The sequence below is a fragment of the Ipomoea triloba genome, chromosome 2 (assembly GCF_003576645.1).
Source record: "Ipomoea triloba cultivar NCNSP0323 chromosome 2, ASM357664v1".
Classification (NCBI taxonomy): domain Eukaryota; kingdom Viridiplantae; phylum Streptophyta; class Magnoliopsida; order Solanales; family Convolvulaceae; genus Ipomoea; species Ipomoea triloba.
Window position 1 is genome coordinate 19,702,287 of NC_044917.1, and position 23,830 is coordinate 19,726,116.

The 23,830-nt window shown below is 39.9% G+C and overlaps 2 protein-coding genes across 4 annotated transcripts; one reads left to right on the forward strand and one right to left on the reverse strand.

Moving 5' to 3' along the window:
• The first annotated feature begins 8,820 nt into the window (after window positions 1–8,820).
• On the forward strand, window positions 8,821–11,201 carry LOC116010240. 3 transcript variants are annotated; one of them, XM_031249560.1, is made up of 10 exons: window positions 8,821–8,969; window positions 9,049–9,118; window positions 9,357–9,424; window positions 9,507–9,568; window positions 9,718–9,799; window positions 9,916–10,149; window positions 10,359–10,487; window positions 10,574–10,635; window positions 10,711–10,824; window positions 11,014–11,201. In XM_031249560.1, the coding sequence occupies exons 1-10, from the start codon at window positions 8,919–8,921 to the stop codon at window positions 11,060–11,062; spliced, it is 921 nt and encodes a 306-aa protein (XP_031105420.1). In that variant the 5' UTR covers window positions 8,821–8,918; the 3' UTR covers window positions 11,063–11,201. The 3 variants fall into 3 exon arrangements, with proteins under 3 accessions (XP_031105420.1, XP_031105421.1, XP_031105422.1); XM_031249561.1 differs by having other exon boundaries at window positions 8,822–8,969; window positions 11,020–11,201; XM_031249562.1 differs by having other exon boundaries at window positions 8,912–8,969; window positions 9,507–9,573.
• A 16-nt stretch (window positions 11,202–11,217) lies between these two features.
• Window positions 11,218–12,452, reverse strand: LOC116010241 (ras-related protein RABA6b). Its single transcript, XM_031249563.1, has 2 exons — window positions 12,120–12,452; window positions 11,218–11,901 (listed from the first exon to the last, which is right to left on the reverse strand). The coding sequence occupies exons 1-2, from the start codon at window positions 12,338–12,340 to the stop codon at window positions 11,448–11,450; spliced, it is 675 nt and encodes a 224-aa protein (XP_031105423.1). The 5' UTR covers window positions 12,341–12,452; the 3' UTR covers window positions 11,218–11,447.
• Between the last annotated feature and the right edge of the window lie 11,378 nt (window positions 12,453–23,830).

Consider the following 23,830-nt stretch of genomic DNA (forward strand, 5'->3'; position numbering starts at 1 on the left):
CACAGCCCAATCCAGTCCGCGTACGAACCTCCTGCCTTGCTGGCTTCGTCAGGCACAATACTCTGAGCAAACCTCATCAGCTCCACGTACTGTTCATAATAGGCCTGCACCGTTTCCCTTCTGTTTCAGCCGCAGGAATTCCTCACACTTGATTCCCTTAATTCTTTCTGTATAGAATTGTCCTCTCAGTTCTTCCTTGAATTCTTCCCAGCCAAAGTCTGGCTCTTGCAGCAAGTCGGGCCCAGCTGTTGACCACCAGTTGTCTGCCGCTTTCGTCAGATAGTACACGGCAGAGGATACTCTCTGATTTGCAGGGCAGTTGACTGCATCGAGCAGCTTGTCAAATGTCCTGATCCATTCCTCCAAGATTACCGGGTCTTCCTCACCCGCATAATATGGTGGCTGCCGGCTCGCTATGGCCTTTGCAAAGTCGACTCGCGGCTGCCTGTTATGTTGATTCTGGACTTGTTGAGCCATCATGAATCCCGCCATTTGTTCCATTGCGAGAGCCATACGATCCATTGCTGGTGTCTCGTCGCCCTGACCGACAGGTACATTTCGTCTAGGCGGCATCTTCACCAAACGACAGTTTCAAGTTAGTTCTTGAAGCATAAAGCTTTTAAGGAGTTAGCTAGCTACGCAGTTAGTATAGCAGCTACTTAAGTACTATCCAGAAATCCCCAACATTCACCTTGTTAGGCTCATCAACCAAGTAACTCAACTATGGCATAATAGTTAGGAACGCACTATACTATCGTGCTTACTCATAACAATCATAAGCAATGATTAACGCACATAAAGTCACACAAGCATTAATCAAGCATTATAGAGTCAGGAGATCCCGAAATACAGATGATGGAGTGCCCCTTCTTGACGCTGCCTGGTCTCCAGCTCCGCTCCAGAACTCACACTTAGGCTCGGTCTTAGCAAAATTAGGCTGACTCAAACTTGGGTTCTGAAAATCGAATTCTCCGAATCTCAAACCTAGACCTACAACGGCCATACAACCTAGGTTTCGACCTAATTCCCAAAAGTTCAACCTAGGCTCTGATACCACTTTGTAACACCCGAACCTACCTTCCCGTACATCCGAGGCGTTACCGCCACACCTAGAGAGAGAATTCTATCGTTCCTCGATAGACCTCACTCTAGGTGCACAGGCTAAAGGAGTTATCCTCATCACAACAACCACTCAACAGACCTTACAACTTTCAGACATGTTAATAGATGAAGCTTCATTAAGCAGGGTTCATAATACATACATAGGAAGCCTCTCGGGCTCAAAATACCAACAGGGTTCGACCTAAAAGCACTGGTTATGCCTAGCCATTACTACGGCTACAAAAATTTATGTACACCAAAAACAAATTCCCCAGAAACTCCTAAAGATCCGACGTCTAGTCAAGCATGCGGTACACAGGGCCGGTGAACTCTCCCCAGACCAGGTGCCACTCCCCCTCATACCAAGTAATATGGTCCAAAAACCGAGAAGTGGTTATGACCATCGACCACTCCTCCCAAACATCCCGAGGGCTAGGGTCCCAAGGGTAGGGGTAGTGCACAATGAACTCTAGGGGATCGCTACCCTCTAACGCTCTATGGGGTAAAAGCCGTAAGCAGCCTGGATCTCGTCCATAACCGGGCAAGAGTAAAACGGGGCCGACGGAGCCATAGGAGTATCTGGGTGCGTGGGAGCCTCAGGAGCATAACCGGGTGCATACGGGTCCTCTCCCTCCATCATCTGTATATAATCATCATAGTCCATACCCTGACAAACGTACTCCGGTGAGCTTTCGGAGCTCACCGGACTGCAAGAACTGACACTAGACGGCATCTGATAAGAACACAGTGAAGTGTAGTTAGCACGACGGCTAAGTAAGGATATCCAAGGGTTATTTAAAACTAAGTAAGGTTTTGAAAACAAAAGAGTACTTAGGATACCCTATACCTTACTCATCTGCAAGATTCTACCTGCAACAGTTATAATCAACAACTTACATACATCATGAGTAGAATTCAACTATGTTGATAACATTCCTTCTTGACAAGGTCATTTAGTAATCATTCACATACTCAATATTATAATGTTAAACAGATAAGCATACTAGCAAGTAATATAAACATAATTCGTACATCTTGCTCGTAATCATTTTAGTAGAAAACTTTTCCTCACAAAGAGATCCTCATCATTTTTCACCTTTCAAAGAGTAAGATTACCCACAAACTTTGGGTATTTAATTACTTGTCACATCTTTCTTTCCCGTAGCTACGAGTAACTACTTCACATTTCAAAATTCCACTTAGTCCTAGATAGAAAGTGTGAGGCCTTTGGAGTTCTTTCTCCACTTTTGACCACTTAGATCGTTGAACTCGGGTTCAGTGGTCTTCGCCCGGTCTAATACTGATCCCCTGGACTTATAGGAGCGTTGGAATGATTCCTAGCTAGCCTCACTATGTTCATAAGAACGACACCTACCCGAACATAGAGTGACTATACTTAAGTGTGCACACCCCCGTAGGAGTCCTTTTCCTTCCGGGTGATATAGTACTCGGCGAATAGACTTCGCCCCCAGTATGATTGATCACACATAGTTACCATGCGGAATAGGCACTTTAAGCTCATCTTTATTCCGTGGTTAACAAGATCCTTCACAACTTACTAGAACTAAGGTTTGAGAATATTTTTCTATCCTTTCCCCTTTCTTGCTTTGAAAATAGTTTGGACATGCTTGGGTCAATCCCAACACTCGGAATTAAATTCCCCTTTTCAACCCAACTCAAGAACTCTACCTTTCTTTTCAAAATATTTGAATGATCTACTAACATCATGTCACTATGGTAATTCAAGTGCAATTGCCTTACACTTTTATCTTCACAAAAATTCACATAAGCCTCACATTTAACACATACGTCTCAAGGCATAAACATGTACATTTCCCCACTTCAACATATGCGTAACACATAACAACATTTATTCTTTCACACACGTACTACCCAACTACATAGTGTTGTTCTTCTTATTACTCGCATGCATAATTATGATTCATACAACTATATACCTCACACAAAAAGTGACATTTTAATTATACATACATACCCATATATGTACTCATAAATATACGACCTATGTACATATATACATAATCCATACATATAAATTGTATATATACATGTATCCCTACATGTGTGTACGTACCATATATATGTATATAATTTACCCTTATTTTATATATATATATACGTATACTACACTCACACACCCATATTGTTATATATATATATACATATATATAAATTACACTAGATCACTCACACACACATCACGTAGGATATATATATACATATATTTAACTACACTATTTAGACCACACACACACACTACTCGCAACTCACATATGTATACATTCCCATACTTTATTTGTATATATATATATATATATATATATATATATATATATATATATATATATATATATATATATATAACATAAACACAAATACATATATATATACTCATATTTTTTTTTGTTATATATATATATTACATCACATATCTATACGTTACATTTATTTTATAATGCACCTAGTATGCTTAAATTAGAAGTTTGGGCACTTTGGCAACTACCTCATACTCACAATATTTTTGTACACACATATATCATGAACAACATCTTTATACATATTTACACATACATCAAGTACCCAAAAATTCCATCTAGCACTCAAACTAATTTCCACAAAATCATCAATCACCTAGTTTCAAACAACCTCAACCAAATAAAGGGATTCCTTACCTTAAATGGGTTCCAAATCTTGTAGGAGGTCTTTGTAGGTGGTTTTCCCCAATTTACCTCAAAACCCTAAAATTTCATCAACCACATAACACAAGATTTCAAGAAATTACTCTCAAATTAATGCTCTAGGAAGGAAAATAGGACTATTTACCGAATAAAAACGAAGATTTACCGAACGTTTGGAGACTTTGGTGAAGGAATTTGGCTATGGTAGTTGAAGCTTAGTGAAGAAGATGATAGTGTTTTCCTCCCTTTTCTTCTCCTTTTTTTTTCTGCCAAACACAAGGGAAATGGGGAAGAGATGGGGTTTTTATGGTCTTGGTCAAATGGTTGACTAGTCCACACTTGTAGGATAAGACATCACCTAACATGGATTAAAATACTCCAAAATATCTTTACTTAGACTGTTTGGGATTAATTCAGATAAATTCTCGGTGGAAACTAATTTAATTCAAATAATTTTCGAACCCAAAAATTAATTCCAGTCTAAAACTCCAAATTGGGCTAGGTTCGGTATCCTGCGAAACTTCGCGGTGTTACGATCAAAACTAATTTTGGCTGCTATGGCTAATCAAATAAAATAGGAAATTCAAGAATAATAGTAGGGTGTCTAAAAATCCATTTCTTAGGTCAAACGGGTTCGAATACTAGTTCCTAAAATTATTACGGTTCGTGACCGGGACGTACGATCGCAGCTTCTTACTAATTGTCTTTGCTTATAATAATTCTTTCGAAGCATCTGGAGATCATCTCATGGATGTTATAGCCTAAAGAAATATTTTTCGAACCTTAATTTTACTGAAATAGGTGGGGGGTTACAAAGATAGTGCCTCAAATGGTGGCCATCAACAAATTCCCCGGCAACGGCGCCAAAATGTGATGAGCACAAATGATGAGTGTAAAAGAGAGTGTAATATCGTTCCGCTGAGGATTGGGGCTATGGCACGAAATTGTATGAATTACTAGGCACTAGAGTATATGAATTTTATAGAATCCAAGCAACTAAAACTGAATGATGAAGATTAAATGGAAACAATTGATTAAGGAGAAAACTATATGAATAGGGAATGGGCTAGATTAGGAGATTGTAATCTTGATGTCCCAATCAACTCAGGATTTAGGGAAAGAATAATTAACCAAGGGATATATGGGCAATGCACAAAAGAATTCTACTCAGCTACTTTCGTAATCAATAAGAGAATTAGGCTAAAATTGCCCCACTGTCGTGATGCATCAATCATAACATTAAGCTCCTAAGCATTGTAAGCCCCCAAAATTACCTCTACTTTCATAGCAGGAAAATTAGGTTGAAATTGGTAAGGCTAGAGGTCTCCTCATCAATAGGTTTGTGTGCTTGTGGAGGTTTTTGATAAAATGGCTCTTGTGGTTCTTGATGTGCAGGTACTTGAACTTGGCCTTGATATTGAAAGTTAGGATCAAAGAATCTTTCAGCTTCATGAGATCCTCCACATATGGCACACCAAAGAGGTTGTGGCATGAACATTGGTGGTGCACCTCCTTGAAAAACTTCTTGATTCATATTGGCACTAAACTCTTGAGGGAAAGGTTGATATGCATGAGGATGTGGTGGGTAAGGATTTTGGTAGTATGGATTGAAATCTTGTGAAGGTTGTGAGTATGGATGTTGGTAGTTTGGAGTGTATTGAGAGTATGAGTTTTGGGGGTGGAATGGTGGTGGATGAAAATTTTGGGATTGAACATCATAATAATGGGTATGAGGTGGGGCTTGAGTTGGGAAAAGATTTCCATATCCATCATGTTGGTTACCCTCGTAAGATTGACAACCGTAGTATCCTCCTTGATCCATCATGGGAATCCCTTTCAATCAAATCAAAAGATATAGACTTGCAGGCACATTAGCAACAATTTTTTTTTTTGTTATTTTTTTTTTTGATAAAAACTTGATCTCCTAAAATTCACTAACTCTAATGCTAGTAAGAAATTAATCACACAATCAAAACCAAATAAACCAATCCCCGGCAACGGCGCCAAAATGTGATGAGCACAAATGATGAGTGTAAAAGGGTGTAATGTCGTTCCGCTGAGGATTGGTGTTATGGCACGAAACTGTGTGAATTACCAGGCACTAGAGTATATGAATTTATAGAATCCAAGCAACAAAGACTGAATGATGTGGAATAAAAGAAAGTAATTGATTAGGGTGAAAACTATATGATAAAGGTATGGGCCAGATCAGGGGGATTGTAACTTGATGTTCTAACAAACTCAGAATTAGGAAAGGAATAATTAACCAAGGGATGTATGGGCAATGCACAAAAGAATTCTACTCAGTTACTTTCGTAATCAATAAGAGAATTAGGCTAAGATTGCCCCACTATCGTGATGCATCAATCATAACCTTAAGCACCTAAGCATTGTAAGCCCCCAAAATTACCTCTACTTTCATAGTAGAAAAATTAGGTTGAAATTGGTAAGGCTCGAGGTTTCCATCCAACTGTCGTTGTAATGAATCCCTCTCCTAGACTAGCAATTAATTGTGGCCACAAACCAATAACTAGTGCAAAGAAAACCCAAATCAACATAAACCCTAGGTGAAAGATTCAATCCCTTTATGCAATTAAACATAAATCGAACATCAAGATTAACAATGGACTCCTAATCCAAACCCATAAACGAATTACTCCCTCATGATGGGAGTAAACAAAGCAAAGCAATAATAAATAACCATAAACATTGTAAGAAATAAAAGGGAAGAGAAACTTAACTGATAAAAGACAAATCTAACTTCAATCCAAGATTCCAAGCTTGAAATTAAATAATTCACTAATCTAAACTATGCTAGGGAAATATAAAGAAAATAAACTAAAACTAACTAGGGTTTTGAACTCTGTAAGGGAACCTGGTTCCAATTGTAGAGAATAGGTTAAATATATAGGAGGTAGATGGGCCTTGGCCCATTAGGCAACTTCCAATTCTTTTCCAACTTGTATTCTTCCTTGTAATTCCATTTTCTTCCAGAACTTGTCCAAAATGTTCCAATATTCTTTCTTTGTTGTTCCTTGTAGATAATTCAGCACTTGGACAATATAACACACAAACAATTCCCAATTTGACTAGGATACATAAAATAACCTTCAAAACAACTAGAATAAGGGGTGAATAATTATACAAAATAGCAGATATCAGAACTCATTTTCCGGAAAATAACTAATTTTCCAGAAGTCATTTTCCTGCTTTCCAAACACACCCTAAGCCACGAATGACTAAAATTTAAAAGTTAACATTTAAAAATGGTTAACTTGAAAGTTAAAAGATCATAGATAATTAACTTAAAAGTTTAGGACTAAACGTGTCTAAATCACTGTACTCGGAGTACTTCAAATGACATTAATTCTTTTACTAAATGAATACTCTTTTTTTAAAAAAAAATAAAGAAGCTAATTCATTAATCATAGGCTAAAACGTTTACATTAAAGATCGATTGAATGATCAAACATTCCTTACAGTCAGACATAGAAACAACTTTCCTAGTAATGCTACAGAAAACTTGATTCGAAGACCGTTTTACAAATTTGAAGGTGAATTTGTTGGATGACCTTAAAGCTTCTTTAATAATTTGGTTAAATGTACACAAGACTGACACTAGTTGAATAGTCATGCACACCACCTGAGTATCTATTTCCATTCTTCTAGCCATTGACAATATCTCCATTGGGCTGAACTGCATATCATAGTTCAGAGGAGTCTCTTTTTCATTGTCATGTTCGTCACCCAGGATGAGATTCACATACGTCATGACTAGTTTTATCCTTTCACACTTTATGAAAAAGAACTCGCCAAAGTAAACGAGAGGAAGAAACTTGTCAAACCAACGAGAGGAAAAACACATAAATTGCAAACAAAATTAAAACAGTAAAACAAAGCAAATGGAAACAACAATGCGAAAATAAAAGAGTAACGACTGGTAGCAGTGGAGATGGGGGAAAAATGGTGAAAGCAAAGAAGACAATGAAGGGAGGACGCTGTTTGAGGTGGAGATGGCAGTAGGGGAAGACAATGGGACGCCGCCTCCGATCCGCTTGCTTCATGGAGGCGCGACCGCGTTGATAACCAGAGACGAGAGAGATTAGAAAAACCTGATTTTCTGCGTGAAATATGATTTCTAAATTAATACTCCTTGACCATGTTTGGTTATCAGCTTATCCGCCATTTTTTAGCGGTTTGACTATCTTTAGCGGTTTGACAAAGTTAATCTGCTAAAGAAAATGTTTGGTTAATGGATTTTTCACTTATCGAATCGCTGTCCAAACAACCAAAATTGAAACGCTGCTAGGAGCAGCATTTAACATTAGCTTTTCTCCTTTTATTTTCTAAATTTCATTTTTGCCATTGTTTCTCTTTTTTCATATGGTTGACTTGCTCTATGCTTCACTCCATTAATCTAAAATGCAACTTTACATTCCTATAATTAAATTTAATAACTATTTTCCTCCTCTTTTATTTAATTCTTAAATTTAATATCATACATTACATCCATTCTTTTCTTTTTTTGGGAGAAATGGATGGCTCCCCTTATTCTTTGTTTTTTTTTTTCTTAATCGTTTATTTTTTAAAATGTTTCTTTAATTTCTTTGTAATGTTTGCTTTAATGTTTTCCCTTTGTTTTAAAAAAAAAATAAAAAATTAAAACATTATTATTATTATTATTGTTGTTATAATATATATATATATATAATGTATATCCTTTTGGTCATTTCACATGTTAACCGCCAATCTAGCTAATTTTACCAAATATCTTTTTACAAATACATTTCGCTGGTTAAACCCGCAAATATAATCCGCTATTTGATAACGGCTACCCCTAACCTCTAAGCGCTGATAATCAAACAAGCCCTTATATTAGAAACTTGGAGTAAAATGCAAGAGAACAGACGTGGAAAAGTGTTGTTTGCAACGTTGGCGTAAACCTCAGCCACATATTTTACAAGCGGAGGAAAGTTCCTTCAACGACACCTTTGACACCCAAGTACAAAGGAAAGCATTCGTATGACTTTTATCGTAACGTTATCCTGTTCTGTCTTGCCCGCCCAGCCCAGCTAGAGCTAAAAAGGAGTTGTATTGTGATTTTTGAAGCAGATCGTCATGGGCACAGTTATCGACTCCCATTTCTTGGCCATAACTGCCATTGTTACAGTAAGCAGCCTTCCAGAGATAAGTATATTTTGAATATTGGAAGTGGGATAGCATTGATGGGTGATTGTTTTCTTGATAGGTGGTTTATCAATTCATCTTCTTCATAGTAACGGCTCTTCTCAAATTCGATAAAGTCACTGACTTTGCTGGTACTGGGTTCCTTTTTCTTGGGTTATTTACAGTAAAACTAGCATTTTTTTTTTCACCCCTTGCGACGGGTGAATTTTCCATGCCCCTCTCTTTATATTAATCTATTTTGGCGTAGCAAACTATGTGGCGTTTACTGCTTTTGGTGTGGATTTTGATCAAGCAAATATGTTGAATGCTGGAATTTAGATGATATAACAAGCAGTTGTTTTTCATCTTTTCATTTCTGGATTTTAACAGGGAGCACAAATTTTGTTATACTTGCCATATTGACCTTGGCTCTGAAGGGTTCATGGCATTTTCGGCAGGTAGGAATATACATGTTCTAGACAGACAGACATTCTTATGTCAATGATTGACCAGTGATGAATCATCAGCTTTATCTTTCAGGTGATTTTGTCTGTGCTAGTAGTGATATGGGGTCTTCGGCTGGGACTGTTTCTGTTAATGAGGCAAGGTCATCTAATCGGCTCTGATCAATTTTGTTATTGTTATCGTTGTTGTTCTGTTTCAAATGAATATTGATCCGGTCTGATGCAATAAGTTTGAATAAACTCTGCAGAACATAGGCTTAAGGTTTTGGATCTTTGCTTTTTCTCAGGATAATGCAGTGGGGGGAGGACCGACGTTTTGATGGAAAGCGGGATCAGCTAGGAAGATTGGCAATATTTTGGACATTTCAGGTTATTTTATTGCCACTTTGTCACTGCAAAGCTAACTTTACCTCTATTTGATAGATGTTTGATGGTTATAGAATGACTTTTTCTCTATTCCACTTAGCAGTGATTTGTTCTTACAGGCCATCTGGGTGTGGACTGTGAGTTTACCTGTAACAGTTGTCAATGCAAGTGACGATCAACCATCTCTTCAGGCCAGAGACATCATTGGCTGGCTTATGTGGGTTTTCGGGATTATAGTTGAGGTTACTGCTGACCAACAAAAGTTGGCATTCAAAAATTCTCCCGAAAACAGGGGAAAATGGTGTAATGTTGGAGTTTGGAAGTACTCTCGTCATCCAAACTACTTTGGTGAGGTGAGGTTAGACCATGTTTTCTTTGTAGTATGGTATAGAACTCGACTTTTCTTCCCAATATAAAAGACGCTACTAGTTTCCCACATCCGAGCTAGCAGGGAAGTTGATTCTCTAGTCTACACTGAGATGCCATGCCATGCCGGTTGATTTGTATACTTTTGCTGAGTTTCATATTAAAGTTTCTTGATGCCCATTGCGCTTTTGTTCAGATTGTTCTCTGGTGGGGAATATTCGTGGCTTCTACTCCTGTGTTAAAAGGCGCCGAGTGGCTTGTTGTGTTTAGTCCGGTTTTTATTACCTTGCTACTGCTTTTTGTTAGTGGTTTACCATTGCTTGAGGTACTTCTTGTCCATTTTCTTGTTATAATTAATAGCATGGTGGCATAAGCTTTATTCCTTTAACATCTGAACTCCCTCCCATGCAGGAATCTGCAGATAAGAAGTATGGAAATCTCCCTGAATATCTGTCCTATAAGAGAGAAACAAGGTCTGGTCTTCTGTTTTCTGCCACAATGTGTTAAATTTATTTATAGCATGAATTAACAGTGAAGTGTTTTTTCAGCCCAATCATTCTGCTGCCACCTGCAGTATACGGGAACCTGCCCCAGTGGTTCAAAAGGGTGTTCCTTTTCGAATTTCCTTTGTATAACCGGAATCTACCTCAAGAACTGAGCTGGTAAGCAGCATTTACTTTAACTGGGATTCAATCCTTGTTACCTACTGTTGGGCAGAGGTCGGTAAGGGCCAAGTCCAGCACCATGTGGCTAGGGGCACCCTGGCTGTGCTGTGCTTGATCCTAACACCTACCTACCTACCTACCTACTGGTCTTTAAGCACCAGCCTTATGGTTTCATTTTTCTGCAAGCTGTAGAACAAGCTATGGAGGGAATGATGCAGAGATGAAGATGAGTTGAGTTATTGGTTTATGGACTACTTGATGTATTATGATTATTTTTTCTGTAATTGACAGACAGACAGTCATAGCTTGTGCCAAAAGTATGTACTGACAATCACATCTTTAAGTGGCAACCACAAGGATATTGTTTCCTGCAATCTATTCTATATTTCATGTTGAAAAAGGGTTCATGAATATTGAATGAATTACATCAATTTGGGTCTTGGCAGAAAAACACAGACACTAGTGAGGACAAAGCTTGGGTCTTCCATCCCAACCCTTGCATCAGAATCAGAGGACAAATTAAACAAAAATTCATAACCAAAAAAAAAAAACATATATAATAATCTGCAGCTACCATATGAGGTGTAGGAATAAATTCAACAAGTGATAGATAGTTGAGTTCAGTATAGACAGCAATTAGGAATAGGAGGAGGGTGTTTAGTTGGTGCAGTGATTTCATCAATGTTAATGATCTCCTTTTTCCCCTGCAGCAGGTGAGTAGTGTTTGGTTCATTCATCTTAGCATCCAAGCTTTTCTGGCTCATAATTTCATGAATCTTTGTGATCATCTGCAGGAATGCCTCTTCCACATTCAGATTCTCCATTGCAGATGTTTCCAGGAATAACAGACCCTCTAACTCAGCAACCCTCTGCCCGTCTTCTGTCTTAACTTCTCTCGAATTTCCCAGGTCAGATTTGTTGCCAACCAGAACCACCACCATTTCTGAACTTCCAAACTCCTTCAGTTCCACCAGCCATTTTCTTATGTTCTCGAATGTTACCCTGCGCGTTATGTCATACACTAGCAGCGCCCCCAGAGCTCCCCGGTAGTATGAACTTGTGATCGCTCTGAATCTGTAAACACACAATTACGTTCTTTAGGTAAAAATCCATCCAAGAGAGAGAGAGAGACATAGATCAATGTAAGTATCCCTTCTCCTTTGAAAAAGTGTCTGTCTTTTTGGGAAACAGATGATACAACTTTGCATGATTTATCAAGAATAGAAACTCTCCAACTTCTTAATTACATGGGAATATTTTGAAGTGAAGAAGAAAATGAGGTTTGTAAATACCTTTCTTGACCAGCAGTGTCCCATATCTGAGCCTTCACAACCTTATCCCCCACCTTAATATTCTTGTAAGCAAACTCCACACCTATGGTAGGCTTAGAATCCAACTGGAAATCATCCTTAGCAAATCTAGAGAGCAGATTAGATTTCCCCACAGCTGAGTCACCAATCAGCACTGCCTTGAACAGATAATCACACTCTTCATCAAATGAATCTGCAGCCATATTACTTCCCTACAAAACTCAATCCTTTACAATAATATATATTTACACACATACATACATACCCTTTGATCAAAATATGGTGGAAAGGAAAATGCAAAAAGAAGAGATAAAGAAGAAGAAGAAGCTAAGGGGGGAGGCATGGGCTTTATGCTATGATCACATACATAAATGGTTAAGTATGAGTTCATGAAGGCCACCTTTGGAAATGGCTTAGACAGTCCATTGAGTGTCCACCATGTGACACCATTGATAAAGACACTATGGGAATTCTTTGATTATGTCTAGGCAAGGCCTGTTTTGTTTCTAATGAATAATTATTAGCTTAAACACAGATTTTTAAATTAGGTAGACACCACTTTGTTAACTACTCTCTCACTGACAACCCCCCACTGCATTACCCCCTAACTGCCCAACCAAATGCTTCCATGTGTCAATCATTGCTGTGGTTCATCTGAGTTTTTTGTCACCAGTCTGTCATATATAGCAGAGGGGGCCCAAGCTATTTCAATTGTCAAATGGTAATAGATGGCTTAAGGTTAAAGAGAAGAGACCGATGATGATTAGTAATCCTATTCTTTAACCACAAAATTGTTGGGATTTGACTGACTGTAGGTGAGGAGATCAGATTTAATCTCTATTTTCATTATTATTATTATTATTATTATTATTATTATTATATATATATTTTTTTTGAGTCCTTGTTGATTAAAATCTTAGAATCCAGGGAGTTGTTGGTAAAATCTAGAAGTACTGTAAAACATGATACACCAAAATTAACCCACTCTGTACTAGGAGAAAGTTACAAGGACCATGAAACAGAAGATGTGTCGACAAAAATGAGTAGATACTCATTCACTGTTTCCATGTGAGGGACTAAATGATTGCTGGTTAGCTATATTTTACTAACATAACATTATTTCCATAAAATTTTTAGTAATACAATTTTATTTAACATCGCATTACTTGCTCTTAGGAGGGTCATTTGGATGAATTGTAGTTGGAGTGATTGAAACAATTCAACAATAAATCGAGACAATTCATCGTATTAATATCAGTTTGGAGTCATTTGGATGAATTGTGGTTGGAGTGATTGGAACAGTTTATCACTTCAAGAATAAATCGAGGCAATGCATCTCATTAATGGCTTTTTAGATGGTCATTTGGATGAATTGCAGTTTGAGTTATTGGAACAGCTTACCACTTCAGTAGTAAATCGAGACAATTCATCTCATTACTTGTTCTTTGGATGGTCATTTTTTTTTGGTAAATTATTGGATGGTCATTTTGATGAATTGTAGTTGGAGTGATTGGAATAGTTTACGACTTCAACAACAAATTGAAGCAATTCATCTCATTAATTGCTTTTCAGAAGGCTATTTAGATGAATTGCAATGAAAGTGATTAGAACAATTTTAAGTTTAACAACAAATCAAGATAACTCATCTTATTAATGACTTTTTAGAGAGTCATTTAGATGAACTACAAATAGAGTGATTGGAGTAATTCACCGCTTTAAAAATAAAGTTTTAACTAAAAGAAATTCTATAATGTGACTTCAATCCTAGCAAAACATGAAAAGTTGAATGGGAAAATTAATTCGTTTTTAGAAAATGGATTCACATGCTGCCATAAGTGTAACGCTTGTGATTAAGGTAAGGGGAATTATTTAATTAAAAACAACCTAAGAGTAATCAAATACGGAGTAAATGTTTTTTTAGTCATACAAAAGTGCTGACTCAGGATCTTTGACCAATTTTTATAGTTTGTAAAAGTGACAAGATCTTGGGTAGGCTTTCACGTATACAGAGGAGGGGAGGATGAAACAGAGCAGGCAGCATGTGGTTTTTTGTCACAAGATTTGTTTGTCTACTACACACAGTACAAAGCCCGTGATTACTAATAAACATTTTGCTACAATAAAAAGAATGTTTGTCATACGAAAAGGGGTTGTATTACTCTTAAGTCTTAACACTATATTTGGAGTTTCTATATATGAATATATGTTGTGGAGAGGCATGAGGTATCGATGTCTTTTCTATTGAACTATTATTACTTTTGGTATTTCAACTATTATTCATTTTTTACATTAACATTTGGTTGGGAGGAGGGAATTAGGGGGGAAAAGAATTGTAATTCGATAGAATTGTAATTCAATGAATAATGTAGGAACTGAAATTACACTGTTTGGTATGCATGAATAGGAGTATAAGAAATTGAAAGGTAAGAAGCGATAGAATAACTAAGATGCCCTTATGTAGTAGTAGTAGTAGTAATAATAATAATAATAATAATAATAATAATAATAATAATAATAATAATAATAATAATAAGATAATAAGAATACGAATAATAATAATAATTTTTTCAATAATAATAATAATAATAATAATAATAATAATAATTTAAAAAATTAAAAAAAAAAGACAAAGAATTGGGAGGAGGGGCAAAATGGTCTTTATACCAATATAAATGCCCCTCCTCTCCACCTACCCCATGAATTGTAATTCACCATTTGGAGGGAGTTGCAATTCCGCGGAATTGCAATTTCCTCCAACCAAACACCGTAGTTGTCAAATTCATTGAATTACAATTCAATGAATTGCAACTCCCCCCAAATTACACCCAACCAAACACCTCCTAAGTCTTGTGTGAAATCATCTCACTATGAGTACATGTTGTTGGTTTTATCAACCACGGATGGTTGAACAGCAAACTAACACCACCGGAAAATCTACTAACACTTGATCGGAAATTAGAGTGACTTCTCAGCCCCCCTTTGTATTATAAATTGCCTTTGAGTACAATGAATTGCTTATGCCTCTCTTAAGGCCTTGAACCTCTATTTATACATGCTAGGAGGGATTTCTCCCTTTGGAAACTCTAAAATACCATAATCAAGTTAGGAATTCTTTCCTTATTACATTTGAGCACTTTCCTAAACTATTTCGGTATTCTTTCTGTATCTTCCGCCTTCCACCGCCTGACTCTTATAGGAAACTCTCGTAACCGCACCACCTTTGTTACCTCGCCCACGGCTCTTAGGTTGGTCCGGACCGACTCTTCTCCTTCATACCCTTTGACCCGTCCTTTCTTCCATGGTAATTAACTGTTTTAATAGCACTGTTCAATCACTCTGAGTCTAAGATCTTCAACTACCTTGTCGCCTCTATAACAAACTCTAGGCTAGCCGACCCATCATCATCCGACTTACGCCGTATCATCGTTCCTTCCTCCGAGCCCCTTCAAGCTCGATCCCTCCGTTCCTCTTTCCCTCTTCATCGGTTGTCCCTTTTACTCAGGCCGAGCTCCTAGTAGCGAGCCTTAACCTATCCCCCATCATCTAGTCCCTCATTTTCCCTAGCCATGCAAAGCACGATTTGGGGAAATGTGTTTGCTCCTTCACCTTTAGAGAAATTTTTACTCCCCAGTCCTTCACTTTTCCGAGTTACGCAAAACATGACTCGAAAAAGTATTGATAACTCGTCTTCCATCATCAACCCACCCTCCTCGTTTCTTACCACTTCTATATCGCCTTACTTAGAGATTTTTTACTCCTGCCCCCCTCCCCCCCCCTCAGTCCCTCTCTTTCCCGAGTTACGCGAAGCACGACTCAGAAAAGTAGTTGCAACTGTATCCCGAGCTTTCTTCCTGCACTGGTCATCACTCGTGCCCTTTTGAGCTTTCATCTTTTGACTCTATCTTCTCCCAATCCCATCATCGGTCAAGTCTGGTGCATTTAATTCCCCTCGATCCTTATCTTTTGTCGATCAGTGAGCCTCTGACACTGTCACATCAGCTTAATTACATTCACTCGAGTGCAACTAATGCCTGTCATTTTCAAGGCAAACTTCCTCCTATAAATAGCGCTAAAGCTTCCATATTTGCTCACCTACCTTCGTTCTAAAACTTGTCTTTTGAAACTATGGGACCCAAGCACAAAGCTCATACTCTAGCACAACGGGGATCTTCTCCCCATCTTGCTGAGAAGACCCATCGCGCCGCCAAGGCTTGCATGGCGGAGCGACGAGAACGTATGAGGTCTCGCGGCCTTTTTCCCGGTGATGACCCTTCTTGGCCTGTTGACATCCCACCGGAGGTAGAGGAAGATGGTTGGATTCTCGCACCTAACGACCTGGGGCCTGAGGAAGGAGAACCGGACTCTTGACGAGCCAGTGCTGATGGATGTACTTATTCCTGATTCGGACCATCTGCACTTCTTCAACGAACTCTAAGCCATGTTGGATCGCGGTACTCTTGACGGTCCTCCTCCAGGCATCGCCCTCTTATGGGAGGAATACCGTGACTATGCTTTTGCACCGACTCCGGCCGTTTCCTCTAAAGTCGTTCCTCCTCTGACTAAGTAGGTTTGGGATTTAACCTAGAATAGTACCCCTTTTGCTAGTTTTTGTTCAAAGGGTGTCCCACTGGCCCTTTCTTTTGTATGTAAATGATCAGCCTGCGGGCTCCATGAATGAAAATCATCTTTTGCTCGTGCTTGATCTTATTTTATGTATGCTTCTTCTAATCAGGCTGACTCATTACCAAAGTCACCCTCATGATCCTAGAAGGACTTCCCCAGATCCTTTGCGCTTTTAGATTCAAGGACGGACCAGTCCCTCAGACCTGAGTCGACGGGATTGAGGCTGACCTTTCCCCCTTGAGAGATCTTATCATAAATCTTTAAATTCTGACTTTGGGACGCACCTCAAGCATTGAGGCTCGACTCTTCCAACTAAACATCCTTCCAATCCCTTAGACTTTGGGTTTGAGGAGCTAACCGAGCTTCAATCAGTCGCCCCCTTTTTCAAGGGATACCCGGTCTGACCTCTGAGGTCTTGCCTACTAACTCTCAGAGTCCATCTCTGTAGGTCGTCCTAGGCCCACCTGCTATGACTGTGCAAACCTTCCATTTTTGCCTTTTCCAATCCTCAATCTTCTTTGTGATTCTCGCTTTCATCATTACCTTTCTAAGACTGCCGTACCAACATTAAATGCATTCACACTCTTACGTCAGCTAACCATCAATCCATCAGCACATCACACGCCCATCCGTCCAATCAAAGCCACGCGTCCCCATATCCTTCCTCTTCCTTCCCTATAAATACTCTTCTTCTTCGCCATTTCACCCTTTCACCCCCTTCTTCTGCAGTCAAGATACTTCTTACCGTTTCTCCCTTTCTCCGTCGTTCGTCGTCCATCGTCCGCTCTCCTTCCCACATTGCATTTCTTTTTCCCGTCGCCGTCCTCCTTTTCCTTTCCGACGTTAGTCGTATAAAACCCTCCGGTAAGCCCTTTCATTCCCTTTCTTTTCTTCGTTTTTGCGATGGCTTCTTCTTCTTCTCATCCTCGCCATGGGGTTACTAAAAACCCTTCCGCTTCTACTTCTCGGTCAGCGGCTCCAGGCAGAGCCCCGGATGAACTTCCAGCTGGTCCTCCGGAAGCGCTTCCTTTCCACCCGGCCATGCCCGCGGCCAGAGTATCTCTATGGATTAACCTCGTTTGCGCCCCTGGGCGCAACGCGGTTTTGAACTTTCCAGATGAGTACACCTCCACCATGAACCCGAAGATGCTTGATCGCGTCGGGACCTACTAGGGCCCAAGGTCGTGGTTTTGGCGGCTGGTGATCGCGACATTCGTAATCCTCCGTCTAGCTATATTGGCCTTCACTATAAGTCGGTCTTGTATGGGTTCCGCATTCCCCTTCATCATTTCCCAACTCTCACTGACTTCTCACGTGTTTTTTAACCTCCACCCATAAACTCCGTCTTTCGATCTCACCATGCAACTTTTCAATAAGCTTTTCCAAGTTGCATAGGTCGACAAACCTCCCTCGGGGTTTGCCCAAATCTCTCAGAGGAGAGGTTGCCGAGTTATAGACGGCCTGAAAGACTCCCTCAAGAAGTGGAAGAAAATTTTCTTCTTTGTTAAACCATCCGACCCCCAAGACGCCTTCTCTTTTCCCCTGAACTGGTACCCGTCCTTTTATCGCTTGGATGGGAAACCTGAGGTAGATGACCCAGAGCTAGAAATCGCTGTCACAGCGATGATGGGTCAGTTAATCCCGATCGATACGTGGTCCGACCTAAGAACTCTAGGTCGGGCCAACCTGTTGCTGAGGGGGCGGCGACTGCAGGTTGTTATTTCCATCTTCTTTTCTAACTCGCCCGTTTTTTCCTCCTTTCTAATCCCCTTGTCTCTTCTTTCACTAGACGGTGCTGATACTAACGTGCTTATTCGCCGAATAACACTCATACCTCGTGTCGATTATGAAGACGAGGCCGAGCTTGTTGATGACGACAATGAGCTGGAAAACGAAGTAGAAATCTCCTCCGCTTCCGACTCCAAAGCCTCCACCCGCCATATGGACGAACGTAGGCTCGCTCGCCATAAGGGCAAAGCTTCTGCTGAAGGACAAGGGCAAGGTCGATGACTCGACCTCTCTAGACCCGACCCTTACTGCACACCTTCCTACGGTCGGCATGACCATTGGGGCGAGCCCCACAACTGCTTCACTTGCCTTGGACCACCAACCGCGCCCTCGAACACTCAGCTCTAAGCGGGTTTCTGACTCGTCTTCCCCGACTGCTTCCAAAAGAGTGAAGCGCACCCCGACTACTAATCCTGATGAGAGGGTCTCTGAGGCAAAGACTTTCATATTTCGTCGCTTGGAGCAAACAATCAAGGCTGAGGAGTTGCAGCCTTTGGAAAGAGCTAGCCCCCTCTACCTTCTTCAGTCGGCCGCTTACCACAACTTCTAGGTATCCCTTCTTTCTTACATATTTCCATTCTTTAAGTTCAAGTCTTTACTCTTGTCGATTCTCTAGGCTCAACTATTCCACGCCAGTCTCCATGATGCCATCAAGGCTTTGACCAAAGATTTCGAGCTTCTTAAGTCAGCCAAGGCGACTCATTCCAATGAGGTGAAGAATCTGAAAGCTGAGATGGCTAAACAGAATGCCAACCTTGCTGGAGAGCGGGAGAACTCTAAGAAGCTGGCTGAATAGCTGAAGTCGGCCCAGGAGGATGTGCTGGAAGAGTTTAAAGAGTCGGAGGCCTTTCACGAGGAAGCCATGGCCCACGCTGACATACACGCTCCGACTGTGGTGGACAAGTGGCTGGTCGGTCTGGTTGAGAAGCAGTTCCTACTTGACCTTGGTGAGGCGGACTATGGCTTGGGGTACCAGGATGCTCAAAAGGAGATCTTCGACCAACTCAAGGCTCGGGACGCAACCTTCTCTCCGACTAGTTGGGGCCTTCGTGACCTAGCTACCCCCGTTGATGACCAGGGGGCCGATGATGCAATTTCCCGACCCTTTACTACAATTATGTCAGTTTCCCGACCTTCTATTGTAACTCGCACTATTTGGAGGCAGGAGGACCACCCAACTTTTGTCTTTAAAAAACCTGCGCCATTTAGAGGCTGGAAGATGATAAGCGCCAAAGATAGCTATAGAAAGGGTCAGATTTAGGACTTAATTGCGTTGTTTTTATACCCATTTATGGCCAATTCATGTGAGAAAAGCTTTGATGTGTTCATTCTTGCAAAAATTTACCTTTTGTTGTGTTTCAAAGCGATTTCCGTAGGAGAAAACGAAGCTTGAGGCCAAGAAAAGAAGCAATGAAGAAACGAGGTGGGCCGCATTTGTGGATCTTGGGCTACGTACGATGGCATGTACGCGTGTACTCCCCCTCGCACGCAGCGGAATTTTTGGCTAACTTCCTCCTCCACGCGTGGACATGGCGTGGAATAATTCCAGTAGCGGTCCACACGTGGAGTGCACTCATTAAGGGCAAATCGGGAATTTGACATTGTGGAAGACTACTTAAGGCAAACCTAATCTTTGAGAGAGGGATCCTGATTTCATTAGCTCCAATCTCCTTCTTCCCTTAGGGGATTTTCCCAATTCTTAGTCTAGATTTTAGAAAGGAAAATAGATTAGATCTTGAAGATTGCTTTGGAATAGAAGATTGGAAGTGTAATATTGCTTTCCTAGTTTGGTAATCTCTACTCTACTTTTGCATTTCCTTTAATTCCAATTGCAATTTCAATTAGATCTTATTGATGGTATGTTTTCTTATGCTTTTATGATTTTAATTATGATTGGATAGTGTAGATTGGGGATTGGATGTTCCAATCTAGTTATTGTGCTTGATTTGATACAATTCTTCCAATTGATTCTGGAAATGTTGAATTAGGGTTCTTGCATCTTGTGTGGTTGACGCTTGTCTTGATTTGCTTCTATTTGAAGCCTCAATAGGTAGCAAAGATAGGGGAAGTATAGATTGCGCGATAGCGGATCTATATGAGTCTTAATCGACCACATCCCCTCGCTTGATCCGGAAGGAGAGGCCTGGGAGGAGTGGTAGACCAAGTGTTCGATAGAATGCCCCATTCGAATAAAGAACCGGGAGTCCGGAGTGTGACGCCACCCAGTGATGGTGCCGCGGACTCACTTGATTGAGTCTGAGTCACATTTCCTAGAACAACCCGTAGTGTTGTCAAGCATGAGATCTAGATAGGACATCCATCTCCTTGTTTTCTTCCATTGTTTTGCTTAGTTTACCATTGCTTACCTCTTGCTTATGATTCATTTGTTTTCTAGTGATTCTTGTAACTCTTGACTTTAAACTACCTAAATGCCAACATTCAAATCGATTCCAATTTGTCATCCTTGAGAACACGTCACTCGAGAAACTTCTTCTCCGTTTTACCCTCTTGTTCCATATTTCCACCTCACACTAAACTACAACATCAAAATGGTGCCATTGCCGTGGATGGCAAACGGTATTTGAATTATGTGTTAAGAGTTCTTGAATTTCTTTTCTTTTTGCTAATTTTCTTTTCTTATTTTTGTTACTTGAACTTGAGAAGTGAGCTTATTTGTCTTGTACATCTTGTTGCTCACTTGCAACTACTTTTAGTTGGAAAGACTTGTGGTTGGCTAAGCTTTGTGCAGGAAATTCTTGGTGAAAATCATTTGAAAGCTTGCCAATGAGTGCTTATACGTATCCCCATGGTTATCCACACCATGGAGGACCATTTTGGAAAGATCATCCACCCCAAACCTATGAACATCACCCACACTACCATCCATTTCCCTATGATTGTCGACCACTACCATACCACTACTCACCATATCCATATCCATATCCTTATCCTTATCCTTATCCAATCTATGAACCATACCCATATGCTACATCCTCTATGCACAATCGAAAGAGAGTTGAGAACCCAACATCCCACGATGAAGATGATTTGTTGAGCTTTAAAGCTTATTTTTTTGGGAGTAGCTGGAGAGGAAGTGAATGCTTTCAAAAATAAGGTGAATAGTGTTCATAACCAACTTATTCAATTGATGAAGGAGATTGACCCAAGTTGCGAATTGGCACCGAAGGCCATCACTCCTACAAAAGATGAACCTCCACCTTATGATAACCCTCTACCAAGCTACCCCCACGAATCCTATCCATACCCCACCTCCCACCCAAATACCTACTATCCACCTCCACTACAATTTTATGAAGAACATAATGCTACACACTTCTATGAAACACCACCTCACATTCCCTACTATACTACCTCCAATCCTTGTGAAAGACCCCATTGTGATCACCTCCCACCGGCCAAGGACGAGATTGAGATCTTAAAGGAAAAGATAGAAACATTCACCAAGATGGCCAAGGAGGACATGACCAATTTAAGGGCCGAAATAAATGGTGAATTGAAGGAATATCTTGTTCTCCTCCGGGAGGAAGGTCTTCCATTAGAGGATATTGAAACAAAAATGATAGCTATGATGGAGGAATTCATGAAAAGAAGTTCATCATGGGTTAATTACCCACTTATGGACGACTTTCCGAGCTATGAAGGCAATCCAAGGGTTGTAGATGAGGTTGAAAAAGAAAATGATTGTGAAGAGATGAGTGTTGAAGAGATGGTGGAGTGTGCCACCCCAGTGCTTCATGAAGTTTCAACTCTTGAGTTATAAAAGCAAAAAGAGGAAGAGATTGAGAGTGAGGATGATGACGACATTGAAATTGTGTGGGAAGATGAAAAGCCCACACAAGGTGGTCGTAGCATTTTAGGTACAAGCAAATACCCGGAGTATTTCGGGGTTATCGATCCACAAGGACCCGGGGTATTAAGCACTAGTTACTAATTAATTCACGAGAAGCTATTCCTACGTTAACAATGAGTATTCATCTATAATTTTGAAAACAAAATAAATGAAGCAAGGCAAACAGACTTTTATACACAAGAGATTAAGAGTGGGATTTTTGGGGGTCAGAGTGTTTAATCACCTAGTGCCCATCTAAAGTGAAATAATCATTCGGGTTAAAACAAGTGTGGATGATTGCAATCAAAAAGGGAAAGATTACTCTCGTAATTCAAACCCAAAATAAGGTAATTGGAATACTCACTCTCGTGAGCTATTCACAACATATAATCAAGAACAAGCAATAGATGGAATACCCACTCTCGTGGGCTATTCACAATTAGAATACTCTCTCGTGAGCTATTCACAATAAATCCCTTAATCAACATGTCCTCTCTCGAGGTACAAGAATCAAGTGCAATTGTGGGTGCTCTAATTAATAGAAAAATTTAGCAATGAAACAAGTAATTATGATCCTTAACTACAAGCATCAAGAAATTAAGCCACAATTACAACACAAGTAATAAACCCAAATAGATATTTCATTAAAGCAATTAAAGAACTAGTCACATAGGTTCATAAACACTTTTCAATCCAAAAATCCCAAAGGAAAGCTTAGCCTACCATGACTAAAATAGATTCAACAAATATACAATAAAGCTTTAAAATAGAAAAGAGAGGAAGATATTCTCCCGAATGATGCCTCCAAGCTCTTTTCTTTAATCTCTCTTCTCCAATTGATTTTTCCTTTTTGAGCTCTTTGAGAAGATGAGAGCTTCCTTTCCTTGCTCTCATTTGTCCAAAATCCGCAGCCAAGCTTATTAGGGTTGAAAGGAAATGATATTTTTATAGTGGGTGGAGAATGGAGGGCAAAAATGGCAATTCTAAGAAGTGCAGAGTTGCAGATCTGCAACTTTTGCCTCGGCGAATGTGAAGTTCGCCGCGGCGAGAAACCAGCCCAAAAACATTCTGCCCAAATTTTGGGACTTTCGCCGCGGCAAGGGTGAAGCTCACCGCGGCGAGAAACCTGCCTGGGACGCAGTTCCAACTTGAAGCCTGATTTTGACCCTTTTCCCTTTCGAATCATACTTTTATGTCTTCATAAGAATTGTAGCCCTTGAAGTCTTCTTTTGAATGGTTCAAGAATCATCGCATTTGAAGTTTCCTAGGCGGAGATATGGTACAATTACCGAGGTGTCGCCATATTTAGCTGGAATTACAACTTTTTGATCTTTTGACCATTTTTCCTTTGATCTACACTTTGATGTCTTCATAAGAGTTGTAGCCCTTTAAGTCTTCTTTTTAATAGCTCAAGAATCATTTCATTTAGATA

What these genes read in the sequence shown, in the direction of transcription:
- LOC116010241 (XM_031249563.1), bottom strand. Translation starts at nt 12,340, where the DNA reads ATGGCTGCAGATTCATTTGATGAAGAGTGTGATTATCTGTTCAAGGCA. An exon ending in GACACTGCTGGTCAAGAAAG is followed by an intron (nt 11,902 to 12,119) that starts GTATTTACAAAC and finishes GTGTGTTTACAG; the next exon opens with ATTCAGAGCGATCACAAGTT.
- LOC116010240 (XM_031249560.1), top strand. Translation starts at nt 8,919, where the DNA reads ATGGGCACAGTTATCGACTCCCATTTCTTGGCCATAACTGCCATTGTT. An exon ending in CCATAACTGCCATTGTTACA is followed by an intron (nt 8,970 to 9,048) that starts GTAAGCAGCCTT and finishes TTTTCTTGATAG; the next exon opens with GTGGTTTATCAATTCATCTT. An exon ending in GTGGTTTACCATTGCTTGAG is followed by an intron (nt 10,488 to 10,573) that starts GTACTTCTTGTC and finishes CCTCCCATGCAG; the next exon opens with GAATCTGCAGATAAGAAGTA.